At 44.4% G+C, this 18,880-nt stretch overlaps 1 protein-coding gene across 4 annotated transcripts in view; it reads left to right on the top strand.

Moving 5' to 3' along the window:
• The first annotated feature begins 6,418 nt into the window (after positions 1–6,418).
• Positions 6,419–18,880, top strand: part of NECTIN1 (nectin cell adhesion molecule 1) — a 440,283-nt gene continuing 427,821 nt past the window's right edge. Inside the window, exon 1 of one of the 4 annotated variants that reach the window (XM_077457381.1) lies at positions 6,419–6,947. In XM_077457381.1, coding sequence (XP_077313507.1) covers positions 6,851–6,947 — 97 coding nt within the window. In that variant the 5' untranslated portion in view covers positions 6,419–6,850. The remainder of the gene's footprint in view (positions 6,948–18,880) is intronic. The other 3 variants (XM_077457383.1, XM_077457384.1, XM_077457382.1) reach the window with 3 other exon arrangements.

Consider the following 18,880-nt stretch of genomic DNA (forward strand, 5'->3'; position numbering starts at 1 on the left):
GTTGTTTAGTGAATGCTGTTAGGCCCCAATCACACGGGCCTTCCATCAGACTCATGATTAGATCGATCAAAGAGGACTGCAAAGAATCCCTATGGGAGACCAGATGTCAGCGGTTCTGTATCTGGGTACACCTGGGTCAGATCGCATTTACTGGATTGAAAATGAAAAGCGCTTTTAAAGACCTGATCAGATGTGTGCAGATATAGGTGTATAGTTGTCCATAGGAATACACCGCTCTGAATTTCCTCCATTACAAGGGGGATGAAAAACACAGACATGGATTTTGTATGTCATTTCCATGTCTGTTCTGATCCACCTCATCATGGGATCAGTCTAGAACCTTATGCTCAGACGGAATAGTGGGTGCCTGTGTATACTTTGAATCAATTTTTTTTCCCCTATATTAGATGCTGAGGGTTGGACTTACATAGGCATCTGCATCTTCTGCATTTTTACTGTCCCTCCGTCTTTCACTGTCCACTGACTGGTGGTCTATACTTCTCCTGTAAGGCCGGATCCTTGACTTACAGGGTTCTGTGGAGCCCCACTGGAGACACTTTGTGTGCACTCCCAAGACTACTAGTTGACATCATTATACTCACTGCCTGTGCTGGTAAGCTTAGGAATCTGAGGCCGCGTACACACGGGCGGATTGTCTGCCCAACTAAGTTCGGCAGACAATCCGACAGACAGTCCGTTCAAAATTAGCATGAACGGACTTGACCACACACGATGAGCAGACAGTCCGCTGAAAGCGTGCGTGATGACGTGTACAGCACGTACGACGGGACTAGAAAAACGACGTCCTATACACTGCAATACAACCTTCAGCCGTGTAAAACCTTTCTGAGCATGCGCCATACTTAGTCCGTCCAACTTGCCTACACACGAGCGGACTGTCCGCTGAAACCAAGTTTGGACGGACAAAACCAAGTTTGAATGGACTGTCTTACGGAAATTCCGTAAGACTTTGTTCGTCAGACTGTCTGCTGAAAAAGTCCGCTGAAGCCCACACACGAGCGGATTGTCCGCTGAAACACTGTTCAGCGGACTAAGTTGGGCAGACAGTCCGCCCGTGTGTACGCGGCCTGAGAGTAATAAACGTACTTGCTTCTGCATCTCTGATTCAAAGTGACTTGCAAGGCCATGTATGCGCAGTGGTGCTTTGACTTATGGACCATGTTTTCCTGAGGAAGAATGGCTGTACCTGTTAAAGAGTAATGCCGCGTACATACGAGCGGACTGTATGGCGTACTTAGTTCATCATACAATCCGACGGACAGTCCGTCGTACTTTCGACTGAACGGACTTGACCACACACGGATGCACAAACAGTCCGTCGAAAGCTTGCGCGATGACGTGTACAGCACGTACGACGGGACTAGAAATAGGAAGTCCAAGACACAGCAAAGCACCCTTCCGCCGTGTAAATCCTTTCTGGGTATGCGCCATTCTTAGTCCGTCGAACTAGCATACTGACGAGCGGATTGTCCGCTGAAACCAAAGTACGACGGACAGAATTTCGAAAAATCCGAAATTCTTAGTACGCCGGACTGCACGCTGAAAAAGTCCGCTGAAGCCCACACACGAGCGGATTGTCCGCTGAAATGTGTTTCGACGGACTAAGTACGCCATACAGTCCGCTCGTGTGTACGCGGCATAAGAATTCATTCATGTGTGTGGCTACACTGACAACAATCTGAAAAGTGATCCATTGCTTCTCCTCACGACCGAACAGGAGACGGGGTCCTGAGATCCGTCCTAAGACTCCCAGCCAATTGGGTCTCAGGAACCTCTTCCTAATTGGCTGGAAGGAGAAGCAGGAAGACATTAGTGAATATTATTAAATACTATTATATTATATAATTATATCATATAATTATAATTATATATTAATATTAATATAATTATATTAATTCACTAATGTCACACAATTGGGTGCACTCAGGGTGCATGTTTTTGTCACACAGTTAAGAGGGAGAATGAGAATCTGCTGCTGTTGAAAAGGTACTGTTATAATCAAGCTAAAATCATATATTAATATGCTATATGTTACATAATAATTTATTATTTATCTATTTACTGTGAAATTACTGGTTTGAAGTTATAACTTCAAACTTCAAAAAAGCCACCTGTTTGAGTACAGTTTTTGAAAATATAGTAAATGACCTTAAACCAATATATAATAATTATTTATATATTACTTATGGTAATTAACCCAATTCTGACACTTCTCTCCTACATGTAATAATCATCATTTTATTTGCTAGAAAATCACTCAGAACCCGCAAACATTATAATTATTGTTTTATCAGACACCCTACGGCAGGGATAGGCAACCTCGGCCCACCAGCTGTTTTAAAACTGAAAGTCCCATGAGACATTGCAAGACCCTGACAATCACAGGCATGACTTCTAGAGGCAGAGGCATGATGGGATTTGTAGTTTCACCACAGCTGGAGGGCCGATGTTGCCTACCCCTGCCCAAGGGGATTAAATTGTGGTTGTTACAAATTTTTATCTTGCACTGTGTTTGAACAGCAATTTTTCAAACGTGTTTTTTTTTTTTTAAACTGTTTCATGAATATAAGAAAAAACACGCTAAAGATAACCGTTTTTTTTTTTTTTTTTTTAGAATGTGAAAGATGATGTTACGCCAAGTAAATAGATACCAAACATGCCATGCTTTAAAATTGAGCACACATGTGGAATGGCGCTAAACTTTAGTACTTAAAAATCTCCATAGGTGACACTTTACATTTTTTTACAGGTTACATGTTTAGAGTTACAGAGGAGGTCTAGCGTTAGAATTATTGCTCTCGCTCTAACGATCACAGCGTATGTAACCTGTGTGTATCTGGCTCTGATACTAGCCAGTGCCTCACCAGCCACTGACCTCACCGCATGTCCCTAGTGTGAATGAATGAATCGCAGATCACCGCCATTACTAGTACAGCAAAATAATAAAAATGCCATAAATCTATCCCCTATTTTGTTGATGCTGTAACTTTTGTGCAAACCAATAAATATACGCTTTATTGCGATTTATTTATATATTTATTTTTACCTAAAATATGTAGCAGAATACATATTGGCCTATTTGTTTATAGTTTAAAAAATAAAAACCGCAGAGGTGATCAAATATCACCGAAAGAAAGCCCTGTGGGTAAAAAAGGACAACAACTGCGTTGCTAAATGTATTGTGTAAATGGGGCCATAGAAAAGCATTGGGTGCGCTTAGCTGCGGTAGATAACTTCACGTTTTCCGCAGCTAAAAGCTGAATTCGATCTGCCCATATGAAAGGAGCCCAAGTGTTTATGAACTTTTTTTTAGGAATAATTTATAATATCGAGCAACATTCATGAACACTGATGTAAGAACAAGCCTTTAGTATTACGTTATGCACATTTTTGTGTGAAGTGCATTTACAGGCCTACATTTGTATTTTATAAAGGAGAAAGTCTACCCAGTATACGGTTAGCCAAGTCCTAGTCTTCTCAGGAAAATATATGGTGGAGATCATGGATGGACAGCATATGGTGTAGCTACTGGATGGACAGCATGTAGTGGAGCTCCGGGATTGACAGTATAAGGCAGAGCTCCAAGGTAGACAGTATAGGTTGGCATGCTGGAGCTCCAGGATGGACAATATATGGTGAAGCTCCAGGATGGACAACAGATGGTGGGACTTCAGGATGGACAGTATAAGGTAGACAGTATAGGATGGTATTCTGGAGCTCCAGGATGGACAGTATATAATGGAGCTCCAGAAAAGACAGCATATGGTGGAGCCCCAGGATGGACATCTATTGTTGAGCTTCAGGATGAATATTTGGTGGAACTTCAGGATTGACAGCATATAGTGGAGTTTAAGGATGGACAGTATATGGTGGAGCTCCAGGATGGACAGTATATGATGGAGCTCCAAGATGGAAAGTATATGCTGGAGTTCCAGGATGGTCAATATATGGCTAAGCTTCAAGATGGACAGTATATGGCTGAGTTTTAGGATTGAGTTCATGGCAGAGCTCCCGGATGGCCAGTATGTGGCAGAGTTCAGAGATTGGGTTTATGGGAGAGCTCCAGGATGGACAGTGTATGGTGGAGCTCCAGGATGGATAGCATATGGCTGAGTTCTATGACTGCGTTTATGGTGGAGCTCCAGGATTTACAGTATATAGTGCAGCTCCGAATATATGGCCAAATTTTAGGATTGAGTTTGTGGTGGAGCTCCAGGATGGACAGTATATGGCTGAGTACTAGGATTACATTTGTAGTGGAGCTGCAGAATGGACAGTATATGGTGGAGCTCCACGATGGATGGCATATGGCCGAGGTCTAGGTTCGAGTTTATGATGGAGCTCCACAATGGGCAGCATATGGCCGAGTTTGGGGATTGAGTTTATGGTGGAGCTTCAGGTTGGATGGTATATGGCTGAGTTCTAGGATTGAGTTTTCAGTGGAGCTCCAGGATAAACAATATATGGTGGAGCTCCAGGATGGACAGTATATGGTGGAGCTCCAGGATGGACAGTATATCGTGGAGCTCCAGGATGGACGGTACATGATGGAGCTCCAGGATAGACAGCATATGAATGAGTTCTTGGATTGAGTTTATGGTGGAGCTCCAGGATAGACAGCATATGGATGAGTTTTGGGATTTAGTTTATGGTGGAGCTCCGGGATGGACAGTTTATGGCGGAGCTCCAGGATGGACAGTATATGGTGGTGCTCCAGGATGGGGATGGATGCATCTAAAGTTGGTGACACAATGTGATTGAGTTTATGGTGGAGCTCCAGGATGGACAGTACATTGTGGAGCTCCATGAAGGACAGTTTATGGTGGAGCTCCAGCATAGACCCCATATGAACAAGTTCTAGGATTGAGTTTATGGTGGAGCTCCAGGAAGAACAATATATATGGTGGAGCTCCAGGATGGACGATATATGGTAGAGCTCCATGATAAACAGCATATGGACAAGTTCTAGGATTAAGTTTATGGTGGAGCTCCAGGATAGACCACACATGGTGGAGCCGCAGGATACACAGCATATGAATGAGTGCTTGGATTGAGTTTATAGTCGAGCTCCAGGGTGGACGGTATACGGTGGTGCCCCAGGATGGATCTAAAGTTGGTGACACAATGTGATTGCATTTATGGTGTAGCTCCAGGATGGACAATACATGATGGAGCTCCCGGATGGACAGTACATGGTGGAGCTCCATGATGGACAGTTTATGGTGTAACGAGAGGATGGACAGTACATGGTGGAGCTCCAGGATAGACAGCATTGGGATGAGTTCTAGGATTGAGTTTATGGTGGAGCTCCAGGAAGAACGCTATATATGGTGGAGCTCCAGCAGGGCCGTCTTTAAGGCAGGGCAAAAGGGGCAGCTGCCCTGGGCCCTGTCATTGTTGTGGGGCCCAAAGCAGCTGCCTCATACTTGCCAACTATCCCAGTTTACATTCCCTTGTCCCTTGAAGTTTTAGTCCTGTGCTGCTACTAATGCTGCCCAGCTCTGCCCTATTGTTGTGTACAGGTGACTCACCTGCAGACCTGTGTTTACATGTAAATACTGACATGCATATGTAAATAGCTGAGGCCAACTGCATTGATATGTAAATAAAGGTAGCATTCATAGGTGTATCATGCCCCCCTGCAGTGAGGAGAAGATGTGCTGTAACCTATAGCAACCACTGAGCAGTATTACTGTACAGCCATCTCTAGCAGCCAATCAACAAGCAGATATGTGCTGTAACCTCTAGCAACTAATCAGTGAGCCTTAAGGAGTGCTGTAACCTCTAGAAACCAGTCACTAAGCAGTAATGATATGCTGTAACCTCTGGCAACCAATTGCAATCACTGCCTGATCTGATACAGTAAACTGATTTTAAGTCTAGCTGCTATTTTATTGTATGTCTCAGAGAAGGTGGAGAGCGAAATTGCATGGGGGGAGGGGGGCCCTAAGAAAATTTTTGCCCAGGGTCCAATAAATATTAAAGACGGCCCTGAGCTCCAAGATGGACAGTATATGGTGGAGCTCTAGAATGAACGATATATGGTGGAGCTCCAGGATAGACAGTATATGGACGAGTTCTAGGATTGAGTTTATGGTGGAGCTCCAGGATAGACAGCATATGAATGAGTTATTGGATTGCGTTTATAGTGGAGCTCCAGGATATACGGTGGTATTCCAGGATGGGGATGGAGGTCCCTGCCTCTGAAGTTGGTGACACAATGTAAAGTCACTTTTGTATAAAGTGACCTCCATGGAGTAGCTGTGATGTGGGAAGGAAAGTGTAGATAACTCGGGTGTGGAAGGCTGAAAACAAGTCTAAACAGAGCCAACATTCCCAGCCATTGTTCAGTAGGGGCCCTCTGGGGAGGGGGCCACATGTGACTAAGTAGAACAGGTCTGGTGGCTCCTGGGAAGCAGAGTGTCAGCTCTGGGGACACGGATCGCAGATGAAAGCTTCTGGCCAGAGGGCTGGGCGCCGGCGTCTACTTCCCTGCCTGCACTAAGTGTTATGAGAGGCCGAGGCCGCCCCGAGCCTCCCCATCACTGACATCATACAGAGAGGGGAGGAGGGAGGCAGCCTGCCGGAGTCACAGGAGGGAGGACAGGCGGCGCAGCCCGGGATCCGCACAACACAGCACAGTGCTGAGTGACCGAAGGAGCCCGGAGACACCGAGTCCTGGACGGGATGACACTCTGATCCCCTCCCCTCCTCCTCCCTCTACTGTCCGAGCCGGGGAGTGCTGGATGTGGCTGCGAGTGAGCCGTCCCTGGAAGAGGGAGTCGAGTCTGGATAAGTTGGTCGCGCTTCTTCTCCTTAGGAGGATCTGATGCTGATCCGCTGGATTATGGCTCCCGGCTGGAGAGGACCGTGCAGTTGGCTGAGCTGTTCCCTGACTCTCATCCTGATGGCTGCAGTCTTCCAAGGTGAGGAGACCCGTCACTTGTGTGTGCTCAGCTCCGGGACAAGGCTGGGGGGATGGAGATTTTCATGGGGTGAGCCCCCCCCCCAGGACTAGGACAAGGGGGGGGAATGTAGACTTTCATGCAGTGAGCCCCCCAGGACTAGGACAAGGCTGGGGGGATGGAGACTTCTATGTGGTGAGCCCCCTGGACTAGGACAAGGCTGGGAGGATGGAGACTTCTATAGGGTGAGCCCCCCAGGACTTGGATAAGGCTGGGAGGATGGAGACTTCTATAGGGTGAGCCCCCCAGGACTTGGATAAGGCTGGGAGGATGGAGACTTCTATAGGGTGAGCCCCCCAGGACTTGGATAAGGCTGGGAGGATGGAGATTCCTATGGGGTGAGCCCCTAGGACTTGGATAAGGCTGGGAGGATGGAGACTTCTATAGGGTGAGCCCCCTGGACTAGGACAAGGCTGGGAGGATGGAGACTTCTATAGGGTGAGCCCCCCAGGACTTGGATAAGGCTGGGAGGATGGAGATTCCTATGGGGTGAGCCCCTAGGACTTGGATAAGGCTGGGAGGATGGAGACTTCTATAGGGTGAGCCCCCTGGACTAGGACAAGGCTGGGAGGATGGAGACTTCTATAGGGTGAGCCCCCCAGGACTTGGATAAGGCTGGGAGGATGGAGATTCCTATGGGGTGAGCCCCTAGGACTTGGATAAGGCTGGGAGGATGGGGACTTCTATAGGATGAGCCCCCAGGACTAGGACAAGGCTGGGAGGATGGGGACTTCTATAGGATAAGCCCCCAGGACTAGGACAAGGCTGGGGGGATGTAGACATCCATGGAGTGAGTCCACTAGCACAAGGCTGGTAGGATGGAGACTTCCATGTGTTGAGCCCCCCAAGGCTAGGACAAGGCTGGGGGAATGGAGACCTTCATGGGTTGAACCCCCTAGAATAAGGCTGGGTGGATGGAGACCCCTGTGTGCTGAGCCTCTTGGGATAAGGCTGGGTGGATGGAGACTTCCATGGGATGAGCCCCCTATGATAAGGCTGGGGGAATGGATACCTTCATGGGTTTAACTCCCTAGGATAAGGCTGGGTGGATAGATACTTCCATGGGATGCCCCCCCCCCCCAGAATAAGGCTGGGGGGATGGAGACCTTCATCGGTTGAACCCCCTAGGATAAGGCTGGGGTGGATGGAGATATTCATGTTATGAGCCTCCAGGACAAGTCTGGGTGAATGCAGACTTTAATAGGATGAGCCCCCAGAACAAAGCTAGGTGGCTGGAGACCTTCATAGGATTAGCCCCCCAGAACAAGGCTGAGTGGATGGAGACTTTAATGAGATGTGGGGTCAGGATAAAGGATGCAGCAACCAGACCATCATGGGAAGTCCCAGCACTATATTTATTCTATAGACTTTATATGACGAGTCTGGGAAATGTACACTTATGCTGCATGCACATGGACGATCACTCTACTAATATCGCCACCCAATAATCACTACACATATAGTTGCATGTGATGGTGACCGACAGTCCAAATTTGAAGCATTGTGCAATTGTAAGTGATAAATCGCTAAAACACAATCCATCGTTCCTTATCTATGGCGATCAGTTGCTAAACGCTAACAATTAATCACCAGCGAGTTTGGTAGCACCATCAAAATAATTCAGCATGCCTGCCTAGCCTTGCCCTATTCTTTGGTCTGCCAGGGATGTAAGGGACTGATACAGGGACAACTACACTTTACAGCTGCGAAATTTCGGCTGTGTGATGTCATGAGATAATGGTCAGAGACATTGATGGAGGAGGGTGTCTGGTGTACATTCAGATGTCTGAATTCTGCAACAAGTAGTTTAATGCAGAGAATGCAGCTATAGAGGTCTGCGTCCGATCGCCGTATGTGTCCACAAACTCACATGTGTCTATAGAAGTAATAGCTTTGTTATAGATGGATCTAGCATAGATATGTGCAGATGTGTAATCTCAGACTCATGGTGGGTCTAACACTGGGTCCATTGGATGAACTGGGGGAAGGGTGGCTGGAAAATAAATGTAGAGGTAATATTTCAGCTCTTTGTGATGTGACCCTTTCTTGGGGAGGGAGGGTAGAACATGCAGTGCCAACCAATATGGAGAATGAGACCTCCCTCCTTGCTCCACAATAACATCAACATGGAAAGGGGAAGCTGAGCCTGGGGTCCATGGCTGTCTGACATGAGGACGGACTGGAGCAGACTTCATTTTTGCTGGGAGGCCATGCAGTAGATTTAATTGGAGAGCAGAAAGGACGGGAAGCCGTGTCTGCCACACACATAACAGCCCCCAAGCTGTCTGATCTGCCAGCTTGCAGCAAACTTTACTTCCACCCTGTGAGGCTGAGAACAAAGTCATTCCATGAGAAAGGCAAATTCTATTAGGACAAGATCATGACCATCTTGCTGGAGGAAATTAAAGCCTGAGTTAACGTCTCCCCTTTTGTTGGAGATCTAGAATGTAGCTGCTCTGCTTTGTTTCAGATCTGATTCAATGTATCCTCTAACTCAAACCTTGTGACTCAAACAGAGAGGAAGTTGGGGCTGAGCACTGGAAAGTGATGTGCAGACATGGCCATGTTTAGAGGGCTGTGGGGGTATAAAACACGTTGTTCTTGGTTTGTGATGTTTAAAACTGGTTTGAGGTTTTAAAGATAAATTCCAGGAAAACTAAAACCCCTCCCTTGCAGTGGTGCTTTGTCTGTACTGCAAGGGTTAACTACTCATATCTGTCTAGGGGAGGGGAAAAGCAGATTTACTTAACCGATTCTCCACTCCTGCAGGCTCCACGGTGCTGCTAGACAGGTCATTGCATCGCCTTCTTCCCATGCTTCGGCGGTCTAAGGTCCTCTGATGTCATCAAGACCAGTGTAGGGGCCACAGCCCTGCATTGGATGTGAGGACACTGAGAGACAGTCCACCGCCTGGAGTGCTGGGTAGGCAAGCTTGTCCGCTAGACTAAGCCCTCATTCACACCGGTGCAACTTGTAATGCGATTTAAATGTTCTGAATCGCATGACAAGTCACACCCAATTGCCAGCAATGGAACTGTTCATATCGCTATCACAGCAATTATGAAAAAGGTTTCTGCACTACTTTTTTCCAATTTAAAGAGGGGGCTCCCCCACCAAAAAATGTAAAGTCAGCAGCTACAAACACTGTAGCTACTAACTTTTAATTTTAGGACACTTACCTGTCCAAGGATCCCACAATGTTGGCACCCCATCCAATTTCTAATCGGCTCACGGGTGCTGTCGCCGCCATTCCTTGTAAGCCTTGTGGCTTCACAGCCAGTTCCCCACTGCACATGTGAGAAGTGGTAGAAGGAGGAGGGGCCGAACTTCCTGGGGACCTTGCCGTAGCAAGTTCTCCCGGGAAGCAGGGATGGGTACCTGTTTAAAACAGGTACCCGCTCCCCCTGAAAGGTGACAAAAGTGGAAGTGGAGGGGGGAGAAGGCAAACAAGTGTAGCTTCCTCTTTTGGGTGGAGCTCTTCTTTAATTGCGACTTGCATAGACTTCTGTTAAAGCCGCAAGGAAATCGGCAGTGCATATCACACTGATCTGCAGCTGTAAAATCCTGCTGAAGTAGTGTGATTTCAAAACCGCACCAGTGTGATCCATGGCTGAATTACCGTTAACCCTTGCATTTTTACATTTCCTAAAGTTGGGCTTTAGGGCTGCCATACATGGCTCAAATTTCAGGTGATTTCACTTGAATGGGCTGCCCTACATGTATTTGCCCAAAAAAGAAGCTCCTACAGCATTTCGGGCATCAAGCTTTATGCAATTTTGAAAGGTGTGGTTTGCAGCGATTGCCACAAGACAATCGCTTCTCAATGTGGGTGCCATTAAGGGATAATGGCACCCAAACACTTGTTGCACAGCAAACACCGTGCAATTTGGAATCACATGTAGAATTACAGCACTCCTGCCTGCGATTCCAAATTGCAAAGTCAGAATGGAGTCTTAGATTTGACTGTTCAGCCAACAATTAGTTCAGCTCCTTCAATTTCAGAATAAAGGATGTTGGAAGGCAGGGTGCCAACGAGGCCTATCATGGCCAGGTGATCAGGAACCATCCAAAAATCACTCCATGTGTGGTCATCCTTGAGACACAATGGGGTTGATATACTAAAATTAGAGAGGTCAATATCTTCATAGAAACCAATCAGCTTTTAACTTCAGCTTGTTCAAGTAAGCTTTGACAAAAAATGTTGCACTCTCCGATTTTAGTAAATCAACCCCAATGTGGCATCCCACAGTGATATCATGGGCTTATAGTAAAAGTATCTTCAGTGTTGACTAATTTAGATATGACAACCTTCATTGCTTGTAGGAGAAACCCATTTAAGGAATACCGAAATTAGCTTCTATTTCTGAGTTGACTTATTTAACCTCTTGCCGACCGTATAATGCAGAAAAAGTGGGCTTTAATGTCCAGCTGCTGCACATGTGTGTCCATGGTGGTCTAAGGTTATGTGCTGAGAGTGCTCTCACTGCATGCCCCCAGCACACTGACAGCTCCCAATCATGTGACTGCTGTGAGAGCCAATCACAGAGGTCACAAATTACAGAAGCAGCGCCACCTTCCAGGCATTAAAGCTCACTTAATCGGCTGCTTGAGGCATCTTAAGGAGTTAATATAGAAGGAGTAGTGTGTAAAGTGCAGCAACCTAAAGTAACTAGTCAGAATTCATTTTCCACCGTTTTTACGTTAATGCACAGAAATATGGTTGCCATGAGCTACATCAGCTTGATATTGGTAGGGATAAGGCCTGCATACAGTACAGCAAAAGGAGAGGGTTGTGTAGTGGATGCCAATTATACAGTTGCCCTCAGCACCAGATATGTGATAAATATTGGGTAGGCAAACTACTGGTGAAAACTGGGCTTTATATGGTACAACGACGTTAGGCTTGTAATAAGCTAAACAAACAAGGCTATTAGCAGAGATATTAGTTGGAATACAATTTGATTGCACAAACTGAAAACGACATAATTATAGAAGGTACACAGCATAAGATTACAAGAATATGTTAGTACAATTACCAGATGTAAGTAACAAAGCAAACAGTCCAAAATTGGCACTGTACATGAATTAGCTACTATTCTGTATATACTACAGCTGTCCTAGTTATAGGACCAAGACAAAACAAAGGTGGCCTATAGGATGTGTAGCAGGTGCTATTAAAGCACTTGTAGCCTACATGCTAATGCAATCACAAGGATATGGCAGAATAGGCAATATGATAGAGAACATCATCTACACACTAAATACTCAAGTAAGATCACCAGCAATATTCCAGGGTATAGGGGAACCTCTGTCTAGGTTTAACCACTTAAACACTTCTTTTGTTATGGACATGCAGAATTTACTTGAACCGCCTTTCTTTTTGCTTTTTTCATACTGTGCTCCATCTCTAATCATGTAATTCTTAATGCACCATCCTGTGCAATCCTGTTTTGGTGTACTATTATGTTTCTGATTATAATCATCTCTAGCAAGCCTATTGTAATCATGTTAAACCATATAAAAGCATTTTTTTGTTGCAATTTAAGCTAATGGTATACTATCATCCTTTTATTGTATAATTACTACACTTTGCCTATCACTGCTGCTCTTTCCACTGCCTGCCGTCTAAACCGGAATGCATCACAGGATAACTGAAGGGACTGTGGAATTGGCTTAATGTAACAAAGGGATTCCATTAGTGAAGGGACTGTCAGGATTGTTTCATAATACAAAGCCCACTGTCCAGAGTGTAATAACCTGTAACAACCAATCAATAATCACATTTCATTGTCTTGTCTGCTGTAAACAGATAAAAGCTGAAAATGGTTGGTTGGGGTTACTGCACTTTGTGTATAAATAGTTGAAAAATAAAAGCAAGTCGCCTGTGTGGTTTTTATGGTTTCCCAGTTTCAAGTGACCATGAAAATGGCGCAGGAATCAGTCTACTGGTGCTGCAGTGATTTTGATTGATTTTCACTACAATATCAATTGTTTGGTGGATTGAAACTGGAAAACAAATGCAGCCATGGGTGTCATACTGCTGTATTTGACAGGTGATGGAAAGCTCCAATATAGAGGTATGTAGTTCATACGCATGGACGGTTAGAGGCTGAAATAATGCTGGGTGTCAAATACTAGGTGTTCTTCCATGGCCAAGATGCCACATGCGGCCTGCCATACAAGTCCATGGCAGTACATGACCATACTCATAAAAAAACAGATGCCCCGGCATTTACTCATGCATGACCATACAATGTATTTTCAGGAAATACAGTAAATGCCAGTGCACAGGTTAAAGATGAACAGAAGCATGGACATTTACAAGAGTATGGCCACATAAGCCATTCACTTGTATGGTAGGCTGTTTGCGGCACCTGCGGTTTTCCGGGTGCGAGTAATGCCCCGAAATTTGAACATAGCCTTTTACCACATGTCTTCTCTTTTTATTATTTTGTCATACTCTTCCTGTGTGTAGGGGAGATGTTATGCATATATCTTATCTTTGATCTAACGCTATTGAAACAGCTCGGGAGAATTGTACGTATTTATTTCAATCCATAAATTCATGACTGTATTTCTGCTTCAAGAGATAAGGCAGAAAGGTCCATATAAAGAGAATGCTTTGATTAATCAGCTTTAGAAATATTTCCCACAGTGTATAAAACAGCAATACACACAGTGCACATATCATTAACATAGATCCCACTAATGAGCTAAATATGAGAACTCTTTCATTAATTAGAGAAATGTATAGTAGAAAAGTGCAGGCTCTATCTTTGTTCCCCTTTGTCCTCTACAGGTAGGAAACTACAATTAATGATGTTCTTTGTACAGTATTTGGAGGAAGTGTGACAAAGATGTTGGGTAAATTAGTAAGAGATGGAGTGCCATTATGTCAATATAATGAACAAAGTGACCCCCGGGGGGTAAGAGGACCTTATTTGCAAGAGGTCATGTTTAGTAGTGGAAGTATGCTTGCAGGGGAAATGCGTCCTAGCGTCAGTGCCCTGCGGAAGTATTCAGGACGTGGACCAGTTGGCTCATTTTACTGACTTACAGCTCCTCCTCTGAAATTTCTTTCAGGAGGATCTTGGCTTGTTCTTTCAGGCAGATGTGCTACAGGCAGTGTATGTTAGTTGGATGACACTTGCACTCTGCAATTTGTTTGGCAATTCAGTTATTTCCATACACAAACAGTGTATTTAATCTTGTCAATGGATTTGAAAGTTTTTTTTCCCTAATAAAAACACGGCAACAAAAAATAACAATGTTTGAGTTTTACTAAACAAAAATGTCACAAAAACAAAACAAAATATCAACATTCTTGTTAAGTCAAAAGATTATTCAAGGGCTTGAAGCAGCCTTTCTCAACCAGGGTTCCATGGAAATTTAGGGTTCCTCTACAAATTGCTGACGGTTCCCTGTGAAATTAGCAGTTTTTTACTCTCAGACAAGTTACTATTGACATCAGTTATCTTTTATCTATTTGTAAGGGGAACGTTCTTCCCAATGACCACCAATGTAAGGGGGCCCTTCTCTTACTGACTTTTCTGCTGCCACCAATGTAAGTCCTTCTCCCACTGGTCGCCAGTGATGGAAAGTCTATGAAGGCTGTTCTCCTCTGACCACCAATGTAAGGGTAACATGTCACTGATCACACCTGTAAGGGAGCATTTTAACCCCTGACCAATTTAAGAAGTATTTTAATCACTGATAACTAATGTAAGGGGGCCCTTCCCTCACCTACTCCCTCTCAATGACCACTATTGGCTACCAGTCTAAGAATGCTCCTCCCCTCTGGCCACCAATGTAAGGGAGCATTTCACCCACTGATCATAGTTTCATAGTTAGTAAGGTTGAATAAAGACACCAGTCCATCCAGTTCAACCTGAGTGAGTGTCTACAATTGTCCCTGTACACTGCACACTCGCATTGGTCCCTACCCCCAAGGAGCCCACAATCCAAGGTCCCCATTCATATACTAGGGCCAATTTTGGACAGAAGCCAATTAACCTACCTGCATGTCTTTGGTATGTGGGAGGAAACTGGAGTACCCAGAGGAAACCCACACAGGCACAGGGAGAACATGCAAACTCCAGGCAGGTAGTGTTTGGGATTCGAACCAGCAACCCTGCCTGGGAAGGCACGCAGTGACGCCACCACGCTATACGAGGGGAGGACGGGCTTCTGAATGCCGGCCGGCTTTTTGACATTTTCTGTGCTGTTTTTAATGGATGTAAGTGCAATTGTCTATATACTTTAATAAATTGCCTGAGCGGTTTTACACTATGAGGGCATCCTCTTCTTTTTGAGCCATTGATAGTGGTATTTTGGATTGCTGATCGTGGGAGTTATTTGTGTGATGCCGCTACACACTGGAGATAGCTGATCCATGAGCGTCTGATGTATGGAGAAAGACACAGATGATTTACTAGTAAGGCTGTATTTTGATTTCCATCTGGTATTTCTCGGTGACGGGCACTGGTTTGCTGTTTCGTGTGGATTCACCTGTGGTGTCCTTACAGGAACATATATAGAGGACTTTATTTTATAAGCTCTGTTTTTTTTTTCAAGCTGATGAATTGTGATTTATGATCTTATGCTTAATTAATTTATGTGGGATTAACGCAATTCACCTATTTATGTATCATATATTTATTTATCTATTTATTCATTTATTTATTTGCATATCAAACATTCACTTATTCACTTAGTTATTAATTTATATTGGTTTGGTTAGCTAACAGGGGTTGTGGCGCAGCTTTTGAAATCTTTCTCCAACCCTTTTTACTGTTAGGCGAGAGTGCTAACCACTACACCACTGTGCTACCCATCATCAATGTAAGAGAACATTTTAACCACTTGACCACCATTTTAGGGAGCATTTTAGGCCATAGGCAGTGCCATTTCCTTTTATGCAGCCAGAAACAAAAGCATTTGATTCTCCCATCAACACAGTCAGTGTTGATGGGAGAACCCCTTGCGCAGAGCTATCGTATTCTCCTGGTGGGGGGTGTGGGGAGCCACCCTAGCTGGGAGAACACAAAGTGATTATTGCTAGAAACTATAGCCACTGGCAATAATCACATGAAAAGTCCAACAGGCTGGTTGTACCCAAGTTGATGGATCAATCAGCTTGGGTGCAATCAGCATGTTCATACATGGTTCGAATCTCAGCCTGTGCCTGCTGAACTGGCCGAGATTTGAAGCATCCATGGTCATCTTAATAAGGCTTCTCTGATCTGGCCACCAATGTAAGGGAGCATTTTAACATCTGGTCACCAAGGTAAGGGAGCATTTTAACCATTGGCCACCAATGTAAGTAGGTATTTTAACATCTGGCCACCAATATATGGGAGCTTTTTAACCACTGGCCACCAATGTAAGGGAATATTTTAACATCTGGCCACCAGCATAATGGAGCATTTTAACCACTGGCCTCCAATGTAACAGCATTTGAACCAGCGACCACCAATTTGGGCAGAATTTTAACTCCTGGCTAATGTAGGGGAGCCCCTTTCCTACCGACTCTGCCCATGGCCACCAATGTAAGGAGGTCTCTCTCCCTCTGATCTGCATAAGAAGGCCTTTTTCCACTGACCACCAATATAAGGGAGCATTTAATTTACCACCAATGTAAGGTGACACTACACAGACCACTAATGTAAGGGGGCACTTTTACACTGACCATGATAGTAAGCAGGCATTTCTCCACTGACCACCAAAGTGTACGAAAACTACAAAATTCACTGCAATTATTTTCTTTCCATTATCAATATAGAATGAAAATTTTAGTCTAGAACAATGGTCTCCAAACTGCGGCCAGGGGGCCAGATGCAGCCCTATGCTTGCCTTTATCTGGCCCTTGGAGCACTATTCCTCCTACTGACACCAACAATTGGGGCACAATTCTTGCTTCTCACATCAATAATGGAGCACTATTCCACCCACTGGCACCAATGATGGGGCACCATTCCTCCCACTGGCACCATTCCTGGCACTAGCGATGTGGCGTTTGCTCTCACTGACACAAGGACATTTTCTACTCCCACTATGCCCACCTTAAAGCCTGAAGGATAGTAAACTGGCCACTTGTTTAGAAAGTTTGTAGACCCCTGGTCTGAAACAACCTCAGGTGTCAAGTGCTCCAAGTACACCACATTGCTTATTCTTTTATTTATTCTTGTTTAACAATATACTGTTCAAATGAACATACCGTCAGCTGGGCTGTGGATATAGCAATTATTAGCACAGTTTCATGAGTGTTATTTCAAGTGTTGTAAAAGGCTGGCTGATGGTTTAATTTTATTTAATTATATTACCCAGCTTAGCATTCCTTTCTTGAGTTCCTTTTAAACTTACACTGAATATTTTTATTTTTTTCAAAATGATGTGCGGTTTTACTATCTATTGATAATATTATAATGATCCAGTTAACCAAAGTGATGCATTATAAATGCTGAAAAAGCCTTGTGTAGTCAAGTTTAGTAAATAGGAATATATTATAATACTATTGTCAAAGGCCTGCAACACATTGGGAGTAACTAGCATGGGAACACTTCTCTGTTAAGTATCCTGGGCAAATAATTCAAGGTTTTAATAACAATGTATTCTAATGCTGTATATAAAGATCACCGCATAATGACAATGAAAGGCATGTGCTGCGGTGCCAATGCTGCCTGGTGGGTTGATTGGGGCAGACGTCTCTGCAGTTGTCATGACAAACATATCCAATCAGCCGAGGTTGGTAAACTCCCTCGTTTTATTCCCCTGACAGTCCCGGTCATACCTCTGTGTGTATCTCTCTGCCTTCTTTGTATGACAGAAGAGACGGATGCTCTGCATCCACACTGCAGTTCTCTGCTGCGACCCAGCGTCTGAAGCCGAGAGGATGAGAAAGTACGCAGGCTAAGTTTTTCATCTGTGACTGAATCCAATCAGCGTCGTAAAGAACCGCTGTTTATGGGTTCTTGATACCAAGTGTCAAGGTGCTTAAGAGGCATAGATTTAAAATAATTCACTTGTCTCATGGCGCTTGTCTGTTTCACTCAATTAAACTGAAAACGGACTGCTGTGCATCTGGATTGCAGAACCACAATTACTAAATTTAGCAATCATGCTGTAGGAGAGGTTGACAACTGGGTTTTCGAGAATCTTTCCAACACGTATCCACTAGTACGGCTGATAGAGTTATCACACAGCCAATCAATTCATTTTGAACAAAGCCCGCATACGGAAAAAAAAAAAATGTTCCAAATCAGATGCAGTTTGTTTTATGTAAATGTTACTGCAATCTGGATTTGGCATGCAGGGGTGAAAAGTATTGTCATTTTTGATCCAAAAAAAAAAAAAAAAACCTGTTCTGTTTAGCCAGGGTGTGCAAAATTGTAATGTTCTAATCAATTATGGTTCTATTCAACCGTGTTCTAATTTGATGGTGCTTATAGACATGAAGTGGTGCGTGCATGAACTAAGGTCTATTGATTTCGTTTGTACAGCTCTTCCGAACAAAATCAGCATTTGTGCTGACAGTTCATATAGAAGTGCAGACAAAACAGGATACTGGACTTGCTCAGTTTTAACATTATAACAGATTGCAGCACTGATCTCCACGAGGGCGCTTGGTTTATATAAGTACATAATGCTGGAAGGGTATAGACAAATCATACACAATGGACGGGTGCCTCATATTCTAGGATTAGACAGATGGATGCTGGATTAGACGGCTTGAGGATAACAGAAGGGCCATACTGCCCACCCTATGCAGGCAATACATAGAAAGGCAGCGTCTCCTGGATGGAAGCGATGACAGATTACTGATAAGTGTACTTATTATCCGGTTTACAGACACAGCACTTCCTAACACAATTCAAGTACATGCAGGACTATGGCAG

This window comes from Lithobates pipiens, unplaced genomic scaffold, assembly GCF_037356315.1.
Source record: "Lithobates pipiens isolate NorthernLeopardFrog02 unplaced genomic scaffold, aLitPip1_a1.2 Scaffold_27, whole genome shotgun sequence".
Taxonomy (NCBI): Eukaryota; Metazoa; Chordata; class Amphibia; order Anura; family Ranidae; genus Lithobates; species Lithobates pipiens.